The sequence below is a fragment of the Haliotis asinina genome, chromosome 11, assembly GCF_037392515.1.
Source record: "Haliotis asinina isolate JCU_RB_2024 chromosome 11, JCU_Hal_asi_v2, whole genome shotgun sequence".
Classification (NCBI taxonomy): Eukaryota; Metazoa; Mollusca; class Gastropoda; order Lepetellida; family Haliotidae; genus Haliotis; species Haliotis asinina.
In genome coordinates, this window is record NC_090290.1 from 16,886,418 (window position 1) to 16,909,652 (window position 23,235).

Sequence of the window (23,235 nt, forward strand, 5' to 3'; positions counted from 1 at the left end):
TAGGTACTTCGAGTTATCCGAAAATTAAAATAACCGCAAAGTGATGACTAAATATGGAATATGAACTAAGGTTTTACTTCGAGGCAACCGTAGGCTCGACATAGCGGTTCGACACAAAGGGGTTTGGCGGTAATTATTTGACAGACGACGAAAGGAAAAGCCTGCACTACGTGCGTCACCTAGGCTCCTTCCTCCCCCCAACCCTTATGCACAGGGGCTCAGGATAATTCGGCGTCATAAAAGGTGTAACACAACGAAAGTTTTACTGTATTTGAATCGGGGTCTGGATGACAGATAACTACAGCAAAGGTCTACTACCCTGATCACTTTGATTCCCCTGGCATATGAATTGGGGCATGGGTCACATACGCGCCAGAGAGGTTGCGCAGGTATTTTCCTTGAACGTGTCGGGATCCTGCGTCCCTTCCTTTGTCCTGAATGTCTCTAGTTTAACAGCATCTCACTCACGTTCGTGTTTTCCCCACAGTGGTGAACATCTTCCTTCCCCATCAAAATAACCCACCTGCGGGTTTCTTCAAAATGTAGCACATGACCATGATACAACTATATGACAATGACACAATCACGAGACAATAACACAAACACATGACAGAGACACATCTACATGACAAAGATACAATGACATAACAACATGACACATCATAACCAGACAAGGCCTTAAAATCCATCTGCTGATATTACTTTTCGATTTTCTTCCACCTGGGAGGAAAAGCTGCCATATGACAAAAATGACAATAGAAATTATATAATTTACTTTATTATGTCATTTGGTAAATGACATTTTTCTCTGGACAACCACAGGTTGATGTCCGTATATGTTTGCTTCACTAAAGGTTTGTGTACTTTTTCACAGAGACCACACCAGGGTAATGGAAAATATACCCGATGCGTATCCTTCATTTTTAACAGTTCTATATAGGCTTTATCATTATTTAAAAGAAAGTTCAAATGATATCCTAGCTCTCTTATGTTTGCAAAATCCTTTGAGTCTATGATATAACCACTACCAAACAGATTCTTGTAATTTGGGCCGCCACGCACCACTGGAATCACATCATGCAGAAGCGTTTTGAAGAATTTCTCAGTCACGTAATTCTCACAAAAGGAATTTTCAAATGCAAGATAAAATTTATAGGATTTTAACTTTTCATAGCAGTCTTTGTCGCACTTGTTATCACCACACCTTCCAAACACGTCTATATCGACGTATCTCTGCAATTCATCAACGTATTTCTCTCTTTGGCTGTGCGAAACGCATCGACTAACGAACCAAGCAACACTGTTCGTTTTTTCTTTCACTAGTTTTTCATAGTTTTTCCTTTTCAAACGTGATGGCCTTTTCCGTACCATTCCATAAGGCCTCCACACATCCGAATCTGGACGATATGTTATTGTCCAGTTGAAAGCGTCTTTCCACTCGGAAGGTATTGTTAAATATGTTGGTGGCTCAAAGGAAAAGAGAGCAAACATTTGATTGGCTGATCTTGGTGGTGGTGCCCCCTTGTGTAGGTTAAATCCATCAACAAGCACAACATCCGCTCTAGCGAGATCTTGACGATCGTATGAAACTGTACACATTTTGTACTTACAACCTCCAAACAATTCTGAACCCTTCTGTCTTTGAATCCATGCTGGTGCATTGAACCAAACAATCTCTCTCACTGTCTTTGGTTTCCGTGTCTTATGTAATAACGTTGTAACAGTGCCCACGTCTTTGACATTTGTCCACGTGCCCTTGACCTTCATAGAAGTCCAATTATACACAGCTGATGTGCTCACACTGTTTGCTTGTGCAATGACGTCGTCAAATTTTCCCTTTAAATTTCGTTCAACCCACTGTTTTCTTAAAACTGGTTTTCCGTAAAGCAAATTTCGTTTAATGTCTGTAAATTCGTCTTCGTTAGGGGCCATCCGGTTAGCGGAACTTTTACGTTGGATCTGTTCGAGTCTGGACATTTCACGGAAGCTGAGGACGAATGTTGTTACCGCAAACACTGTGGTCATGTAGACGTGATACTTTCGAAATTTCCTGGATGCCAGTCCTATAACCTGAAACAAAAACGAACAATTAAGCTAAAATGATTTTCAGTGTCTAAATGCAAGACAACGCAGCGTTCTCAGTTAGGACTTCTTAAAATAACTTTTGATAGAAAAAATAGTGACGAGGGAGGAACACATGTATATTTTTTTTCTTTCAGAAATTCAGCCTGGAGCGTTTAGCACGGGTTAATGCGTTGTAGATTCAGTCACACGCGTTCATACAGACTCATTCTTAAAGTAAACAAATGGATGATTGGGACTCGCCCAAGTCAATAAATTACGCGCCGATGCCCAAGTAACATGTCATGTTTTAATTTAACCCAACAGACAGATACAGTAATACCTACCGTCAAGTTCGCACTGTGTATTTAATTACAAAAAGGAAAATACACTGTTTAGAAAAAGTTTAGAAAGAGTTTTCAGCAGATCGTGTCAATGTCTTACACATATTAGCCGTCTCTTACACAGATAGATGGAAGCTATTTGTTGTTCACGACAGTCTTACAGCAAATAGCTGCATCAGCTAAATCCTCACGACCTCACTTCCTTCAACTATTTAAACCTCAGAGGGAGCTGTTTCAACGCCCAAACCCATACAGGTCGTGTAACAGGTGCCTGTCTCGCCATTGCAAACGCCATTGCCCTTCCCTAGCCTTCAGTTCGCCTGATCCCTTCCAAGGGGTGTGGAACAGTGAAGGGTGGTGTCACCAGGTACTGACCTGAACGCTCCCTTGTGTCCACACATGTGCAGTGGGTAAACTGTATTAATGTTTGGAGTGACAACAATGAAATATGTTCATCCGTGTGTTGAATATACTTCTTCTATGTTCACGTTTAAGCGAAATCTTAAATCTGTTTAAAACATGTACTTATTTTCGTCACGTGGGTTTCTTGTTTTTGATGAGTTTATAATGTGAAAGAAACGAATAGAAGTGAATGGCAGTATGGAAAACAATTAGCCACGCGATACAGATGTTATCATAATAAAGAATAATAAAGAATAACCACTTCTTTCGAATGATAAGGCATTCTTGGAAACATACATGATTCAAGTCAGTCTGTAGATAATAACAAGGCAATCTAGAGATCAACAGCATGAACATTGTTCTACGATGGGATGCGATGATGCGGCCTGACCACGCGTTTCCGTTAGATTCCGTTTCTGTTTTTGCCTGTTGCTCACTATTCCGGCTATATGTCGACGGTGATTGACATCATGAGTGAGTACAGTTTCACGCCGCACTCTACAATATTCCAGCTATATAGCGGCGATTTGTTCATAATCAAATCATTACCAGAAAACCCAGTGATCAACAACATGAGCATCGTTCTACGCAACTGGGATACGATGACATGTATCAAACACGTCAGCGAGACCGACCACCCGATCCCATGCCGCCTTTTACTTACTGAAGACTGATCCTAATCGGGATCTTCACGGGGCCTTACAGTCATAGTGTTGTAAATCAAAGTGTTGACACATGCTGATAAGCTGTGTTTGCCCTTAGTGAAAATACAACCTTACACATCTAACCTCTCATCGCTTGTAAATTTTGTCAATACTCGCGAGTGTTGGGACGGAGACAGTTCATGTAGCTGGTCTGGTAACTTACAACAAGACAGTTTAAGAATATCGAGAATTGAAAAGTATATTTAACTATGTCTATGTATTATTATCATATCATTATTGTTATTGCATGATGTAATATTAAACCATTCATAGTCTACACCAAAACATAATATATACCAAAATGAGTGAGTGTGGTTTTACATCGTATTTACATATAGCAATACTCCGGGTAAAAGGGGACATGATAGGTATTCCAAAATGTATACGAATCGACAACATTCTACTACCATGGGTCATATTTAGATGCATCGGACATAACCCGGATCAGTATTTCGTACTGTGCTGTTCATATGGAATTAAGCGAACAGGTTCAGGACGTGGTGCACGTATCTGTATTTCTTACAATGTTCAATATATCCCCAATCTCAAATCACATGTACGACGTATATACCTGTGGCAAACAAGCTGAGCATATACCATTCTATTTTGAAGTGAACTTAACCAAACAACACCATTATCGTCAACACATTCATCACAATTTCATCATAATTCTGTCGAGAGTACCTTAAGTTTGGTTAAGTGGGGTAGTTTGGTGGTTAAGCGTTCGCTAGTCACGACGAAATCCTGGGTTCGATTCCCCACACGGGTACAATGCATAAAAGGCCATTTCTGGTGTCCCTCGCCTTGTTTCGTGCTGGGATATTGCCAAAAGCGGCAATGAACTAAACTTCTCATCTCCTAACCTTGGTATCTTGCAACAATCCCAATTTTGGGCCATATAGTGACGCGATCAAACTTGCATTCATTTCCACTGTACATTTAAAACATACACATTCATCAGATTATTATTAAAACATAAAATTTCATAACACCAAATACAGATGTAAGCAAGTCGTTATTCTCCTTACAAAATTATTTTAAAGGTCAGCTTCCCTTCTGTAGTTTATAATCAGGTGAATCAGATCTTTAAGGTATTCAAGTATAAGACAAATACTACGGATAAAATATTATTCACCTGACGAAAGGACAAGGAAAAGTTCAAGAATGTTGTGTAAAGAATAAGTAAGAATTTGACATACATAATACCTTTGTCTTACGCTATCAAATAGTTATGAAATCAGGTGTTAGCTAAACGTTATCATAAACACACAAAAGGCAGGTCAGTTGTACACCTGAAGGAACTATTATATTTTGTACAATTAGAAAAGGGAACTTACCCCATGTGCCACCATGTCTCCCCAAAGCACGCCCTACTACGTTGTCAGTCTCCCTCACTCAAGACGAGCAAGTGAGCTGACTGTCTGTTTAACCGCTCTGTATTGCTATGAGACACGACGAGTGGAGTGGGCAAACACAATACAGTTTGCTTGGAGACGATGGTCACACAGCAGTTTTTTGTGTTGTATGGGAGTTGGTCAACACGTAGTGTGTATGCACGTGATTTCTTGAGGAAAAACCTGAAATAACTTTCTACTGGTCAAGGTCACTGCAAACAGTGTCTTGTTTCGATTTTGCTAATATGCAAAGTTTGAAATCACTGTGCGTTCATACACCATGGCTTGCTCGCATGAGTGGGTTTATAACCATTATATAGACGGTCCTCCGTTTGAAACAAACAAAGACCTATTCGCCAATATGTCAGGTTGGCCGCACCCACTTCTGGGACAAAGAGTGCGATCTATTGATAAACACAGCGAGTACTGCATGTGATTCTAATCATAAATTGTTGACAATGGACGATTACAGAAAAATCATAAACATATTATTAAGTTTAAAAATCATGTTGAAATCGAAACGATTGATACGAAGTACATTCATGAATAAAGAATTAAAAATAATATTAACGTATGATCCAGTCCCATATTTGCTGTGACCATGTTATGAGACTGGCATGTACTAAGTTGGATGTTTGTACGTCAAAATTACAGGACACAGGAACGTGACAAAATCCTACAGCATAACCACTTTACACAGACGAACAAGTCAGCCAGAGTACACCTGCAGGATACAGCTACAGAACATCTCTTCAGAACAGTCGAAGCACATACACCGGAACAATCGAATAACATAGCAACAGGACACATGCAAAGAAATTATCTACAGGCCACATCAGAAAACTATAGTCACTGAAAACAGCTGAACCTGGCAAGAGGACACAGCTGAAGAACAAACAAAAGAGCAAACCCACAGGACACAGTAGAACATACACAGAGGACACGCACGAAGAACATATCCACAGGACCAAGACACAGAAGAACATACTCACAGGATACAGAACATAGACACAAGACAGAGACGAAAACCCACAGGACACGACAAAAGAACAAACCCACACGACACAGACGAAGAATAAACCCACAGGGGACAGCAAAATCCATACCCACAGGCCACAGACGACGAACGAAGCAACATGACACAGCAAAGAACATACCCACAGGACACAGACGCAGAACAAACCCACATGACACAGCAAAAATAACATTCCAACATGACACAGTAAATAAAAAACCCACCTACATGACACAGACGATGAACAAACATACAGGACGCAGAATCACAAGACACAGCCACGGGACACATACGAAAAGGAAACCCACGGGACACAGAGGAAGAACATACCACAGGAAACAGGCGGAGAACAAACCCTGAGGATACAGACGAGACGAAGAACACAGATAAATATCATAGATACAAGACACACACGAACAAATCAGTCACAGGACACGTACAAAGAATATAGCCACAGTCTCTGAGACGCAGCAGAAAAACAAACCCAAAAGACACAGTCAAAAAACAACCCACATTACAAAATCTAATAAAATTGTCTCAGACCACAGTCAAAAACCATCGACACGGGACACAACCCAAGAACAGACCAACAGGACACACTCTCGGAAATGCTAAACTACTATGCGTTAAGGTAATACTTTTCGCACTTAAATAACATTCTTTGTGCAAATAGTTATATTCACACCAGGTGTCTGGTAACCGTTATGCTTGTAGCTTGGATTGTCCTTATGCAAACAGCAACTGAACACCATTGAGACAAGGACCCAAAGATAAATACCATTCACTTGTAACAGGTCTTTCGTCTCTCGTTGTAACGGCACCACCCATGTAGGTCTCTTGTCACTTGACCCTTGTTGTTACCAGATTTGCTCTCCTGTACAGTTCCACTTGATTACACCACATACTCCACAAACACATTGAAAGATTATATTCACTCCCGCAAACTGAATGACATCAACGAAGGTAGACAAATTTTAGCACTTTTATTACTTATGTAATAGACAAGAGCATGGACAGACAGACACGTTGCCATGTGTTTAGCTATTACACACACCCATCTCTACCACTAAAGTCAAGGGAGAACTCATTTAAGGACCGTCCAATACAAATTTGCTCTTTTCTAATCCGACCGATACCGTGTGCCTGTATGCACATATACAGACCAAGTAAGGCAATTATGAAATATCCGTAGCGTCCTTTTACAGCTGTTTGCAAAATACTTCAGTTGCGACACTTCATGCTGTTCAAAGTAACTTTGAGATGTGTATCTACTCCAACTATCTGCTGTATTTATACTTCCCACCACTCACACAGAGAACATTAACGTTGACAGGGGGAGAGCGAGGTGAGGGGTGCGGGTGGCAGTTGGTGAGAGCGGAATAAATGCTCATTATGACTGAAATATTTATGTACAGTGTCCATTAAAATAAACTGAAGAGCAAAAGAAAGTACACAGATTGTGTTTCTTCCAGTATGGCAAAAATAACAAAACCTTTGATCAAATGTAAACTGTATGAAAAGGCACACTGCAATACTCGTGTTTTATCAGCAACATAAGTTTGTGACAATAAACAGCGATGTAGGGGTGATCACTGCAGCCGATGATTGAAGGTCAAGGTCATGCCCGTTGGCCCATACGAAAGCACCACGAAGTCGTCTTGTCATTGCGAATCGGCTCACGCTGTGATGCAATGATGCGGCTGCTGATGACGTCACCGTCAACATCCGGTTGCGTTGGTGAATAACCAACAAACAGTGATACTCTTGTGGTGCTGTGAGTATAGAACGTCTCTTTCTGGATCGTCAATCTTTGGATTTCCTCGTGAGGTCTTTGTCAAGTGAGTGTTCAGTCTTCATGACAAACGGATTTTATCCCCCCTGTATGAAAAGTGCTCGTGCATGGGACAATAATAACATTTTTTAGAAACTTTCTTACAAATGTTTTGGGTTGCAAATGAAACATGTGTTCTTCAACAGTGATTTTAGTTAGAACGAAAAACTTCGCAGCAACAGTTACACATGTGTACTTTCATGTGTGCTTGTCAGTTTAATCACACCATAATGGCCCATCGTGGTTGTAACATTTATGTACCGGTATTCATCATCAAAGAGATCTGTTGGTCATTCATAGTTGCTTACGAAGTGTCCACACAAAACCTGGATCCCTAACCCTTTTCCAGTAGTTTTCATTCTTTGGGCCTTTGGGTTTATGATAGTTTTATTAATCTTCGCCCGTGTTTATTTCTAATGACTGCTGACTCTGCCTTTTTTCTTGGAAATATTTTTGGAGAGCGGTTTTACGATTTGCAAGACCTTGTCCCTTATCCTTTTGTCTTTATGAACGAATATTTTAGAACTAAAAATGTTAACAACAGATCTGTCTCACACGTGGAGACACAGGAATTGATGGAGAGATCGTGGTGTAAAACAGCAGGTGTGTATGTCGGGCTGTTTCTTTTGATGTTTCTTTCAACGACGTGAGTGAGTTTTACGCCACTTTTAGCATTATTCCACATTGTAAACCAAAAGTCACTGTGTTCTGTAATCTGATTGGTTGAAAAACATGATCACATGGTATTAGATTCCCGGAAACTGTAAGACTATTCACTGCGTATTTACACGTAAACAATTGTTTTGTTGTGTCATCAACAGTGGTGACGTCATTCAAATTATATTGTGACGTAAAGTTAGAATGACGTCACAAATGAGCAACTCCACCATGGGAACCAGCTGAAACGGCCAGCTGATGACACTTTACTGCTGTAAGACAGTAAAACCCCTTTGGTTTACTTTTTTGTTTACAATGTCGAGAAACATCATGTGTTGGCCAATTTCGGGGAGTTATTGAGTATTTGAAGCACGGGAATATTTCATTTGAAACCTCCGGCTGACGCCGTCGGTTCCAAATGCATTCCCGTGCTTCAAATACTCAATAAGACCCGGAAATTGGCCAACACATGATGTTTATCTCCTAAATATCACAGCGAAGGACACCTTAAGTGGGATTCACATATTGTATAAAATGTGGGGAATCGAACCCGGACCTTCGTATTGACAAGTAAACGTTTTACCCACTAGGTGCCCCACCGTCTCCACCATAATCAAGACCAGATTAGAGGATCATATGAGTACCTTCCCTCGTCTCCCAAATACGACTATACATAACCAAATGTAACCACCTGTTGCAACGCGGTTCCCATGCGTTAGAGAGCTTGCACAGTCAGTCCCACCCGCCTAATGCACCCGACCAAACGACCATCTCAGTAAAGAAAAAGCCCCCAAAGAAGCAAGTTTAGGTTTTCGTCATGTCAGGTATGTTCGTCCATCCTACCTTTCAGTTTTGAAAGAGCTATTCATTGATTTTACGATGCTACATATTAGTGTGACTCGTGAAGATCCGGGTTAGAAGATCTTCAGTAAACCATGCCTGTCGTAAAAGGTGACTAACTGGATCGGCTAGTTAGGTCAATCACTTGCCTGAGAAATGTCACCGTATCTCATCGTATTGCATAGATCAATTCTCAAGATGTTTACAACTGTATTGTCTTTTCAGACGAGATTATTTACCGACTGCTGCCCTGCGGCTGGGATATTTCTGAGTGCGGTATTTAACGAGAAACCAACCAGTAAAGCTTGTTTGTTTATGATCCCCCTCCTTCACGGAACTCCGACTGATATGTGTGTATGAAGTTAGATATGTAGAAGGGCCTTGTCAAATGTCACGTTAAGTGTTGTATGTTTAATACTCTCTTAAGGTCGGGGTGAACAGGGCTTACATTTTTGACAATCTCCGTGAAGGCGTATATGTATTATACGTGCCCTATACAGTATGTTGACCCTGGAAGTACACATCAGGCAGTCAGGCGTACAGAAGGACCGTTGTGTGTGAGATTTTGAGCCGTGACATTTGTACAGATGACAACGTCATAATTGGGACATTACTTACTATTGAATATTCACTGTTATAGTGACTATGAGCACTGGCAGTTGAGCCGATGACGAGTGAGTGAGTGAGTGAGTGAGTTAGTGAGTGAGTGAGTTTAGTTTTACGCTTCATTCAGCAATAGTCCTGCTACATGGCGGCAGTCCGTACAAAATCTAGTCTGGACCAGACATCCCAGTGATCAACGGCATGAGCATCGTTGTGGAGATGACGAAGTCCAAATTGGGACATAACATCGGTATAATTTGGTTTAATATCCCCTACTGTGGAGATTATGAGTCTTGATAGTTGTGCAGATGACAAAACCATACTTGGGACATTACTTGGTTTAACAACCCTTCTGTAGAGAATATGAGCCTTAGCAATTGTGCTGAATTGACAGCAAGTACACCACGTGACATAAGTCTGAAAGCACATCTTCATTTATGGACAGTGATTTACTTCACACTAGAAGCAGGTAAATATGTGGCTTTGCAATATGTTGTCACGAGAAACGGACATCTGTCACTCTCCTCAAGGAGGAAGTACCTACCATGACGTCATCATCACGAGCAGCTTCACTCAGCAGAGACAAATATCCACACAGTCGCCACGTCAATACCCGCTTCGGTCAAAATGACACACTAACATTCGCATCAGGCATGCACCAAATACGGACCAAGCAGCCCTATAGCGAGTGAAAATGATGTTGCAATGCATTAAGCAGTATTCGCCAGAAACGACCCTCACAAGTTCGACCCTTATGAATAATGTGCGGGCACTGACTTCACTGTTTCATGTGTGTAATAACTCTGGATACAACTTACGGATGGGGACAGGGACGCCATAGTTCTTTGTATGGTTTATGCCGCGTCTTATGTCCAGAATCTACAGGTCACGGGTTCTAATCTGAGGCCCATCCAGCTGCGCCGATTCGGTGCAAGGCTTTACAACAAATTTGCAATGAAAAATGAATGGATGGATGGATGTCTGGTTGAGTGATGGACCGACTGCCTGCTTCCTTGCTCGCTTCCGTTTTTGCTTGGCCAAAGACAGAATATCATTTTTTAACAGGCGTGATGTCAGTAATCCATCCAAATGGATTTATCAAACACGTTTAAAAGCGTCGCGGAGTCCGTCACTTGCGTAGCCTAATTTCATAATCATGATTATCGTTAGCCTTAAAATATACATTCACTTCGTAAGAAGAATGTTGTCATTAATGTGAGCCGTCGAATTATATCATACAATAGTCGGCTGAAAGACAGTAATATAAATACTCCACAGTTGAATTGCAATCCAGGTCAGCGTCAGGTTAAATACAATTCACAAAAAAAAACAATTGACGATGTTCGCCTGTGTTCTCTGTAACCCGCCGTACAGGCTTACAATCGTCGTGGCGTGAAAATTGATTTTCGAGGGAGCGATATTCTTTTTGTGCACAAGCATACGCTCAGGCCGTTAGACGCCCTTTGATGTTTCTGTATATAAGACCCAAAATAGAGTCCCCGGTACTGTACGTGTCAGAACTGTGGGTCTGTACGCGTTTACTAAGTGCACGGGCCTTTTGGTGTTGTGTCTGGGCGAATTCCTGATGTCATGGCGTTCTGAGGATACATTCCAACTCCTATTGGTATGTCACACTCACTCAGGTCAGAGAGAGGAGCGAACACCGCGGCGAACAGCACATAAACAATAGCTTCCCACAGAGATTTGTTTGTAGGCGTGAAGTTACACGGACATATCTTGCCCTTCATCTATTTCTGGTGTTCCCGCCCTAATATTGCTGGAATGGTGCTCGAACAAACCCCGTCACTCACTCACACATCTTATATCTATTTCTAGTGTCCCCCGACCTGATATAGCTGGACTATATCGCGAAAACATGTTCACTGGCTCACTCATCTTCCAGCTGTTTCTCTTGTGTCCCACCCTGATATTTGCTGGTTGAATAAACGTACTCACTCATTCAATCACTCACTCATCTTCCATCTATTTCTAGTGTCTCTCGTCCTGGCATAGTTGGAATATTGCTAAAACGCACTCACTCACTCACTACCTCACTCACTCACCCACTCATCTGCCATCTATTTCTAGTGTCTCTCGTCCTGGTATAGTTGGAATATTGCTAAAACTCACTCACTCACTCACTACCTCATTCAATCACTCACTCATCTTCCATCTATTTCTAGTGTCTCTCGTCCTGGTATAGTTGGAATATTGCTAAAACGCACTCACTCACTCACTACCTCATTCAATCACTCACTCATCTTCCATCTATTTCTAGTGTCTCTCGTCCTGGTATAGTTGGAATATTGCTAAAACTCACTCACTCACTCACTACCTCATTCAATCACTCACTCATCTTCCATCTATTTCTAGTGTCTCTCGTCCTGGTATAGTTGGAATATTGCTAAAACTCACTCACTCACTCACTACCTCATTCAATCACTCACTCATCTTCCATCTATTTCTAGTGTCTCTCGTCCTGGTATAGTTGGAATATTGCTAAAACTCACTCACTCACTCACTACCTCATTCAATCACTCACTCATCTTATTTCTAGTGTCTCTCGTCCTGGTATAGTTGGAATATTGCTAAAACTCACTCACTCACTCACTACCTCATTCAATCACTCACTCATCTTCCATCTATTTCTAGTGTCTCTCGTCCTGGTATAGTTGGAATATTGCTAAAACTCACTCACTCACTCACTACCTCATTCACTCACCCACTCATCTTGCATCTATTTCTAGTGTCTCCCGTCCCGATATAGCTGTAATCTGGCTGAATCATACTCACTAACTCACTAATCCTGCAACTGTGTCCTGTTTACCCCACCCTGATGTACCTGGCTAGCTATTCTCGAAACGTTCGTAGCCATACGAACTTCTTAAGCCCGTTCTTAACACATTGGCTACGATTAAAGTTAAGAATTACTAGGGCTACGAACGTTTCGAGAATTAGGTTCCTGGAACCTAAATGATGTACCTAAAACTCACTCACTCGCGTATACACTCATTCATTTCCTTGTGTGTCCTGTCCTGATTTTGCTGGTATATACCTGAAATGTACTCATCTATTCACTCACTGACTCACTCACTGACTCACTCATTTCACATTACATACACACTGGTTCAAGTTTGGCTGGACGTTCTCTGTGAGTGTGTGTGTAAATATGAAGAAATACCTTACGTGATGAGCGGCAAGTAAATATGATCGAGGACATAATAACGTTTGCTGCATAGCTTTATACCTGTATCAACGTAAACGAACTTAATCTAATTAATCTGCGATATACTATCTACAAGTTTGTCTACCGACCTAATTACCAGTATGTTTTTAATTGCTACAGCATGTTTGGAATCATGCTCTTAAACCAGCACTTGAATGAGGAGAGCCCACTGTAATATGTTTCGGTACATGCAAAATCTTAAATAGCACTTGTCGAGGTAAGGCGACTTGGTAGTTTGATTATTTGCCTGTATGTTGAATAGAATCCATATTGAAAATAGGGCATAGTATCTACGCGGGCTAACGTTTTCAAATTAATAGCCATTTTTCTGGAGAACACGCACGGACGTACACATACATTGTGTTTAAACGATACATAGAGAAAAAAGCACACACATTACAAATAGAAATAATCATATGTGCGCACCCACAAACACACACGCGAGAATGCATGCTCTTTGAGTGCAATAATGTTTAACCCAATTTCACTTCATTATGATTTGTTTTCATCAAGTTGGAAAATCAAAACTATTTTCTACTTTCTAAATATGTATTTGAATCATGGCCGAAAGGATTTTGCATGACCCAACTTGTAGCATAACAACTTATGTGACAATACTGCACGATAAATTTATTAATTGTTACATTCACTTGGTTTATTAACATCCACTCGCCAGTATGTAGATACCAATCAATGTACGTCTTTATGTTTGGTCTTATAATCCTCATTAGTTCATAATCATACTTGTATGATTAAAAGTGCATTTAAATGCATTTTAAAACTTAATAGAAAGAATCTGCTGATACTTATAGCGACAGTATAACAGGAATGTAATATCTAGACATTTTATAGTTTGCCAATGTGAATCATAATTCGCACACATGCCCTTGTGTATGTTGTCTTTATCATTACACTTCACGATGAAAACAATGACTCTGTTGAATGCTACAAACAGTATGCAAATATTAACATTGAAAACAAATTATTTATCTGGTTTAAGACCTGTTGGCAAACAAGTTATAGGAGCAATGTCAGGTTATTACATTGTTCGAGGAATGCATCGGTCAATGTGCACAAAAAAAAACAGTGACATGCCATCCATCTGCAAGTCATTTTCCAAGTGATGTGTCTTTTACCAGCCTAATATTGTGATGTATCGTTTCAGGTATTTCACATTGGTGTAAGTCTCATTGGTCATCCAAGATATCACACCTGGCAACGAATTGCATAAGAAAATAAGTTAGCCAATAATGAGCAATCAATGTACTGGCGGTTAATCCTTTGATAGAAGGGTGTTGTTTTCACACAGACACAGACATACACACGACAGAGTGCATTCCGTGTAGATTAGTAAATGTACATATATAAACACTACCTTTTGACAAATTCGCACTATCACTAATTGACTATAAGTGGCTATTGAATGGCTATACCACTAATTATACCTGTCATAATTTCATTAACTGACCATCAAGTGAATGATGACAGGTAACAGGTAGGTTGAAACGTCCTAACACGGATTAACGGATTACAACATGGGAGTATTAATTGCTGATTTCCATGTGAAAACTTATGAGCCGACACTGTTTAGAGGATATGAACAGAACTTTATTGTTGCATGAGAAATACATGCAATACATGTATAAGCAATTGCCCTGCATGTACGCATTTACCTAAGTAAAATTCCAGATGCTTCTAGCAAAGGCAAAGTAGAGTTATTCAGTTTACGGTTTCAAATAAATCAAATGTCAGTTTGTATTATTATACGTAATAGACGTCATATATTTACATAACACGATTAAATAGCGAGGTAAAAACCCGCAGAAATGGGATCAGTTTGGGTCAGTCATTATACCATCCAGGCGTTAGAAAATCTGAAAAAGCCAACACCTTTTACTTGATGCTTCATTGCAATCAGACAAAAACTACCGGGGATATTTTCAAATAACTGCATCTGATGGTCCATCCACCCAAAACTGTTTAGTTTGAAGAAATTATCGTGATGAGCGAGGATGATCATTGTTTTCACTATCACAAACGTCTGGCTCAAACTAATAAAGCCTAGCGACACCATGTGATTTTCAGAAAATCGTCGAGCGAAATATCGCCCCCACTCCTACCCTTCCTCTCCGAACCCCCTCAGAAATGTAGATAAATTCTACATCGGTCCTCATATCTATACCTCATACTACGTCACGGAGCCACAGTTTTATTACCTTTTTGATTTCCCCTCGCCGTGCGATTGCTAAACTAACTCACTCACACATTGCAAGTGCATGTGAAACATAAATAAGCGCATCCAATAATGATGTGTAAACCATATATAAATGCATGACATAAGTGTGACTGAAACATAACTGATTATGTCACTTAAGTATGTGTGAAACACTACTAATTTCAGCACATCATTGTGTGTGACCCATGCATAAATGCTTCACATCATTGTGTGAAGACCATTTATAAATGCATCATATCACTGTGTATGAAACTTACATCAACATGCGTGGAGCTTGACTGATTGCATCACATAATTGTGCACCAAGATTTGCTGTCTCTCTTTGCACAGCAGAACAGCTATTTCAAATGTCTGTCGTTCCAGTAGAACCGTTGGTTTCATAAGAACTGATAATTATAAGAACTTTATCGCATCTTAATTACCGCACTTTGGCCATGCAACATTCAACGTCAAGTTAATGAGGTTGGAAATTTTTCCAAGCGGGGTCGTATTTCCGTTGCTTAGCGATGAGAACGATGTGACAATCAAATGTATATTCGAACCATATTGACAGGTTTCTTACACATCCTAGAAAAACAGCCATTCCTGGCGTTGGCGAGCTCCCCAGGGGTTTCCAAGCAGGTTGGTTTTTTCGTCGCTTGTGAACGATATGGCACACTTCGAAATGTGTTTTCGAACAATATTCACAGATTTCTGACACCTTCAAAGGAAGCAACTCCTCCGATTTGCGTCGTATTGTGCTTCAAAATAGATATCCACCTTGACAAACATGGATCAAACTGCCATTCGAACCAATCATATGGCGTACCCAAAGTAGACAACCCTGAACAATGAAGTTCGCTGTCAAAGCTACCTGTAACATCATCCGGCTCTTCGCTTGTTAGGCCATATGGTTAAACACAAGTTGGTCTCCTTCAGAACCAAACTTACTCTGTTTCCAATTATAATTACAAATACCGCATCACGTGTGTCACTGCTCCGTGTTTCCCGAACGCTTCTCACATGTTTCCTCTTCGTCATATTTTCATTCAAACATCCGCAACTTCAGGAGAGCGGAAAATCTATCTAGCTGACTACACAACGTTGACGAGCGACGGAAATATTGCGTTAACTAAATCGGCAACGTTTTTTGGTCTAGAAGTGAGAACCTCCAAATGGTGAAAATGTGGGACAGTTATGGTGACCGAATGAGATGTGATTTTGCACAACCAGGAATGTTAGCTCTGATTTAACACCTGTTGTCATCAACTATCGTGCGTGAATACCATGAAGGGGCCCTTTTAAGGAGTAACATGTCATGTCAGTTATGTCACCATTTTAATCGAAAGCTAGATGGTTTAATTTAATAACTGGTGTGGATCGACCATGTCTCATCAAAATAGTAGTTTTAGAATGTTCACATCATGATTAAAATTGTGGCCGATAGTATTACATATATGCATATCGCAAAAATATTTTGGTAACATCAAATGTCAAATTTAATAAAACGGGCATTTGATGAGAAAATATGCGTTTAACTTTACAAATTAAAGGTATTTTTTCCCAAATCATCATTCTTTTTCTGATTCATTCATGATGTCATTTGGAGATTATATATTCCTTTGGATGGCACTGTTTTCCTGAAATACTATTGAAAGAAACAAAACTCGATAGTTTGTGTTAAAGTCAGTAATATTACATATTATTTGATCAACAGAAAATGCTTCATGCTTTAAAGAGTATCAGCGATATCAAATATGTCGAAAATACAGTTGGATTGTCATTACAATCACACTGCATAACAAAAAGTTACAAATATATAATTAATGTATTATTGTCCACAATTTTAAATCCTGATGTGAGCATTCCTAAACTAATTTTTTAATGAAAATCGGTTAAACCAGAGTTATTATACTGAACCTTAAACCATTAATATGTTGCCACAACTGATAGGACATGTTTCACCTGAAAAGGGCCCTCTCAGAGTAGTCACGCACGCTATTTGATGACAACCGGCTTTAAAACAAAACTAAGTCATTCCCGATTGTGAAAAATGTCATTCAATCCGGTCGCCAGAACTGCACCACATTTTCACCATTTTGGGGTCATGGCTTCTAGGCCAACATGTTAAACCTCATAAAACACGTCCGATAAACTGACATTACCTTCACCCAAACATACAACATTCTCTGCTTTCGTCTTTCTCATTTTCCCCAGTGTTTCTTATTCTCTTTCTTCCTCCTTCTCGATCATAACCTATTTGCCGTAGACACCATCCCCTCCCACCCCCCAACCCCCACCCACGATATACACACCCTCCCCGTCGCTCCCCAGTACTGACTTTTATGACTTCCACCTCAGCCAAAGACTAAAAGTAGTGCTTAGAAGTTCTCGGAATAGAGTCAAATCCCAGATGGGTCGGTTTTCTCTCACAGCATACAAGCATATTTGTCTTACCTTCATATTGTCTGAACATGGACAGTCCAGTCTGGATGTTATCCATCAAACTATATGCAGGTCTTCTTCCAGGCTCCACAACTCCGTCGGCCCAGCTTCCGATTTTCGCTACAGTATCCAAGCTCCGCCGGATGTCTCGTAAAGGAGCTGCCAGCTGCGCAGCGAGATTCGGTTTCCTCAGTAATGACTTCGGCGTTATGGAACTTTTAACGGTTTGGGAACTTTTGGTTTTCACATAAAGGTTCGAGGGATCTTTTATGTCGAATGGGTCCATGGTTCGAATCTCTAAAAAGAGGCATATAAATGGCACACATGTTATATTCAGGATTACACATTTTTAGCAAAGTAGTTGAGTCATATCAGTATCGATAAGTTGGTTATGATAGACAGTGTCTGAAACGTTTCGTTATTGTTTACCCGTTTTCGTGTTTTTAGTTTGGTTGTATCGTTTTAATAACATTTTTTGCGAACACCGGCACAAAACTAAATTCACTCATTCACTCTTTGGGAAGTGAGTGAGTGTGAGTGAGTGAGTGAGTGAGTGACAGGATGGAGTGGTTAGGCTCGTTGACATATGTCATAGTATCACGGTGGTGCAGACCGATGTTCATACTGTTGATCACTTGTAAAGGTATCCCGTACTCGATTGTTAAGAGGACGCCATATAGCTGGAATATTGCTGAGATCGGCATTAAAGAATACACCAACCACGGCAGTGTGCGGGTCCACAAACTGGACACACAACAAAGACAACAGGGATTCGAACCCACAGAAATAGATTTCTTCCGTAACGTTTTGCTCGCAACTTTGCGCAGTGACATATTTCAAGTATCTACCACCAACAAATAAAGAGTAACGCAAAGCTTATTTTTTATTTTATTCCAAATTCATATGATTGAATACACGGAGAAATCATGGTGATATTTATACAAATTCCCATATATACATAAATATAAATATTTCCCTTAAAACGACTGAAAAAATAACACACTGATATGTTTTAAGGCAATGCCATCAAAAATTTCAATATAAACCTCTCGACCTTACTGCATGGTTTGCCTTTCTCAGTCTGGCCAATGCACAAGATATTCACTTAGTGTAACAGGCGACGATTGTACTTACATAATTACGTCTGTTATAATTACCTTTCCGCACACATCACCAGTTGAATGATCTATAAACGTCATCATAAGACATCTTTGCTCACGACCCACAGAACTTTATGATGATTAAAGTGATGATTATAAAATGATTATAAAGCAGAAAGTAAAAACAACTCGCACCTGTGATTGCAACCATGACGCAATATACTAGGTTAGGTTCTAGTTTTAAGAACCTTGGATCCACTCAATATCTCGAACCTGCCAAACAAGAGTAAACCCCTGTAAACCAAGATCGAACCAGTAAGTCCAGAGTGAAACCATGTAAATCTGACACTTTTGGATCCAGGGTGAAGACATGTCAATCTTAAACCTGTCAATCCGAAGTGAACCACTGTTAGTCTGGAACCTGTAAATCTAAAGTGAAACCATCTACATCTTAAACCTGCCAATCCAAAGTGAAACCATGTATATCTAGAACCAATCAATCCAGAGTGAAATCATTTTTATTTGTAAACTGTCAATCCTGAAATCCTGCTCATGGTCACCTGGAATTAAAACACAGCCCATTGCAGGAAAGAAAAGGGACGAACTGACGTTTTAAAGAAATATAGACAAAGAGATATCAAACTGACTTATTATTTGTTACAAGAGGGCAAGGATAAGAGTTTATTGTACCATCCTATGGCATCGATTTCCACATCGGCAAGGAAAAACATAAATTATTTTACGTTCGAAATGCAATTATGAACCACTGATATATGTGAAAGAGAGAAAAACATATACCGATAGTCTTTGATGTTTTACACAATGGTAAAGGACTTTAACTTGGTAGTTACAATCAGGACCAATATTGGATTTGAACCCATGAGCACAGGTTTGTGGCACGCATAAAGCGGCAACTATTTCAGGGTCATACGTGACTTTGCCACCCATGCTACCTTTTACAAAATGCACAAAGGAAGTGGCATGCCAGACTGTAAATTCGCTCTTGGTTCCGTAACATAAATATTGTTGATAGAAATAGTCAAGTACATTTAAATTGAACATTAGCTTTAGTGAGTTGCTGTGGAGAATTGGAAAATATAACTTGCATGATATAATATATACATTTCCATGCAGGATTGATCGAAAGGAAATCGTCTGTTTCAGGGACTGAGAGGGCGTCACCATATGGTTGCTATGTCTAAAGGACAGAAAGGGAATGTTAGTTAAACATCCGGAATTATAATATTCGTTGTTAGTTTTATTTGTCAGCCAGAAAATGAGCAGATAAGTCGTCGTTGAGCAGCTTACTTTCTGTGTGTGTGTGGTGTATGTGTGTGGTGTATGTGTGTGATGTATGTGTTAGTGTGTGTATGTGTGTAGTGTGTGTGTGTTAGTGTGTGTTAGTGTGTGTGTTAGTGTGTGTGTGTTAGTGTGTGTGTTAGTGTGTGTGTGTGTGTGTGTGTGTGTGTGTGTGTGTGTGTGTGTGTGTGTGTGTGTAAACAACATGAAAATATACAATGTATCATTTACACATAGATTCGCGGAAGACCGACTATTTGACAAACGCCACGGATGTGTACTGAGGTGTGTTTTGGTTCTTTTTCATCCCTATTTTTCAAGAATTGTCTGACAACTTATTTTTCAAGCAAAGACACCAGGCAAATGTCAAATCACCAGTTCCTTCGTTATACAACGTATTCAATAAGAAATGGAATGCTTGAGAAGCAGATTCATGACCAGTAACAGGATCATAAGGATCATGATACTAAGTGTAACTACTGATTTAAAATACCTTTTTGATTACATTACAAGAATTGTTAGTGCATGAAAAAAGTATTTTGCTTTTGCAAATGCTATGTGTGCAAATTATATACCTGAGAATTCAAGTGACGTATAAAATGATTATGAATGTAATGGACACAAATGTTTATGAAATATACATGAATAATTGCCATACCATTGTATGTGTGACACGTAACCATATGGATGACATCACTGTGGATGACATCACTGTGGATGACATCACAGCTCAATGCTTCACATCCTACAGCGTCAAACATAACTGAGTGTTTCACGTCAATGTGTTGAACATTACTGAATGCAAAATAAATGTGTGAGAACATATATAAACGCATTACTAACTGTATGTAAAGGTAATCTACATGCATCACATCAGCGTACGTGATACAAACCTAGATGTATCTCTCCATTGTGTGTGAGGAAATACGGAATGCCTGACAGCATTTGGGGTGACACACAACTGATTGCATTGTACTGTGTTTTGAGAAACGCAACTGGAGGGGAAAATACAAAGCCTTGGATGAATGGATGCGTCACAACAATTACTACGTGAAACATAAGAATGCATAACATATTTGCATTGTGTAAACCATAAATGAATGCAGCAATGTCATTCAGGGTGTGCAGCATAAAAGAATGCATTATAGTAATTATGAACTATGAACGATTGCATCACAGATATACATTGTGCAAAACATACCAATCATGGACCAAGCGAATTCCTGTATGAAATATCAATGAATAGATCATATCGATGCATTGTGTGATACATAAATGAATGCATCACAGGTTTGCATTTATGGTACATAATAATGCATGGGAAAAACTTGTCAATACATGAATGTGTATGAAAGGAAAGTGATTGTAAGAAAATGGTTGGTTGGTCAACTGGCTGTTGTTTAACGCCGTACACAGCAGTATTCCAGCTATTTGGCGGCGGTGTGTGAATAATCGGGTCTGACCCAGATAATCTAGTCAGCTACAGCATACCATAGCCGCTGTATACAGTATATGATGACATGTGTCTACCATAGCCGCTGTATACAGTATATGATGACATGTGTCTACCATAGCCGCTGTATACAGTATATGATGACATGTGTCTACCATAGCCGCTGTATACAGTATATGATGACATGTGTCTACCATAGCCGCTGTATACAGTATATGATGACATGTGTCTACCATAGCCGCTGTATACAGTATATGATGACATGTGTCTACCATAGCCGCTGTATACAGTATATGATGACATGTGTCTACCATAGCCGATGTATACAGTATATGATGACATGTGTCTACCATAGCCGCTGTATACAGTATATGATGACATGTGTCTACCATAACAGCTGTATACAGTCTATGTTGACATGTGTCTACCATAGCCGCTGTATACAGTATATGATGACACGTGTTTACCACAACAGCTGTATACAGTATATGATGACATGTGTCTACCATAGCAACAAATCTGATCACCCGATCCCGTTAGTTGTCTCTCACGGAAAGTATGGGTCACTGAAGTCCATGTCTAACCCGTATCTCCACGAGTTGACTGCAGAGCGAGAAAAACGTAAGATAAAGTTTGTAAAATGGTTGCAAATACGACACAAAACTTTCAGACATTTGCAACTATACGTGTTGAGAACATTAAGCGCTGGAAAGCAGTGTAACTGTGTGAAGCTGGACGTTTTTGCATTGAAGAGACGTTTTGTTGAGGAGAGGCATTTGACCCAGTTTATCTGGAGTTAGTATTTCAAGAAATACGGTCCCAAATGACGAATGTCACATGACGAATTTTAAACTTTCCAGTGAATGGGAAGCATGTGTAGAATTCCCAAAAGATCTTGTGTGGAAAGTATCAAGTATCAGTTATATACAGTATTAAGTATCAATTGTATATAAGGCATCAAGAATTATGTGCAAGGCAATTCTGTGTTAAGGTTTCACAGACACCTTGAGTCCGTAATAGTAAATTAGTGTAAATTAGTAAATTAATGCAGCGCGGTACGGATTTCTTTCATGCATGACATTCTAACATCGCTGACGGGGTTAAAACTCTTGATCATGTAGACAAGGAGTCCGATTTCGGATCTGGTTCGAAACCGAGCATGGGACTGCATTTAGAGAAGTCAGACTACTACGGTAACTGAGAATATTGACTGTGCATGACCATTTTCGGTTGCATGACTCTTGGGAGTTTTCAGGGCTTCTGGCCTGTCCACTCTGAAATGTGGCGATTCAAAAGACTCGGGTCAATTAATATAAATTAATCGAAGCACATTAAATGGGTACCTGGCAGGACATGGTAGCAGTGTAACTGCAAAATAGAGCCTCATACAGCTGCTGAACCGCCTGTTTTGATTATAGCTGTACGTTTTGAGAGCCATTTAGGAAGAGCAACAAACTATGGTTGAAATACTATTTTTACATTGATAGGTTCTGTACTTGACGTAGTTCATATATAGATTATGATCCTTCCGTATACTGATGCCAAAGTGATTATGAAGTTCTAAACTTTCAGAAGCTGTAAATGTATACTTGTAAGCAAATTTGAAAGCAAACTGCACTGTAGCATCTGCATAGCAATGAATATTA

The 23,235-nt window shown here is 39.9% G+C and overlaps 1 protein-coding gene across 2 annotated transcripts; it reads right to left on the reverse strand.

Moving 5' to 3' along the window:
* Nucleotides 1-771: 771 nt before the first annotated feature.
* LOC137256113 (glycoprotein 3-alpha-L-fucosyltransferase A-like) lies at nucleotides 772-17,853 on the reverse strand. 2 transcript variants are annotated; one of them, XM_067793814.1, is made up of 2 exons: nucleotides 17,750-17,853; nucleotides 772-2,070 (listed from the first exon to the last, which is right to left on the reverse strand). In XM_067793814.1, exons 1-2 carry the CDS (start codon nucleotides 17,753-17,755, stop codon nucleotides 772-774), a joined length of 1,305 nt encoding a protein of 434 aa, XP_067649915.1. In that variant the 5' UTR covers nucleotides 17,756-17,853. The 2 variants fall into 2 exon arrangements, with proteins under 2 accessions (XP_067649915.1, XP_067649914.1); XM_067793813.1 differs by lacking the exon at nucleotides 17,750-17,853 and adding an exon at nucleotides 4,849-4,911.
* Between the last annotated feature and the right edge of the window lie 5,382 nt (nucleotides 17,854-23,235).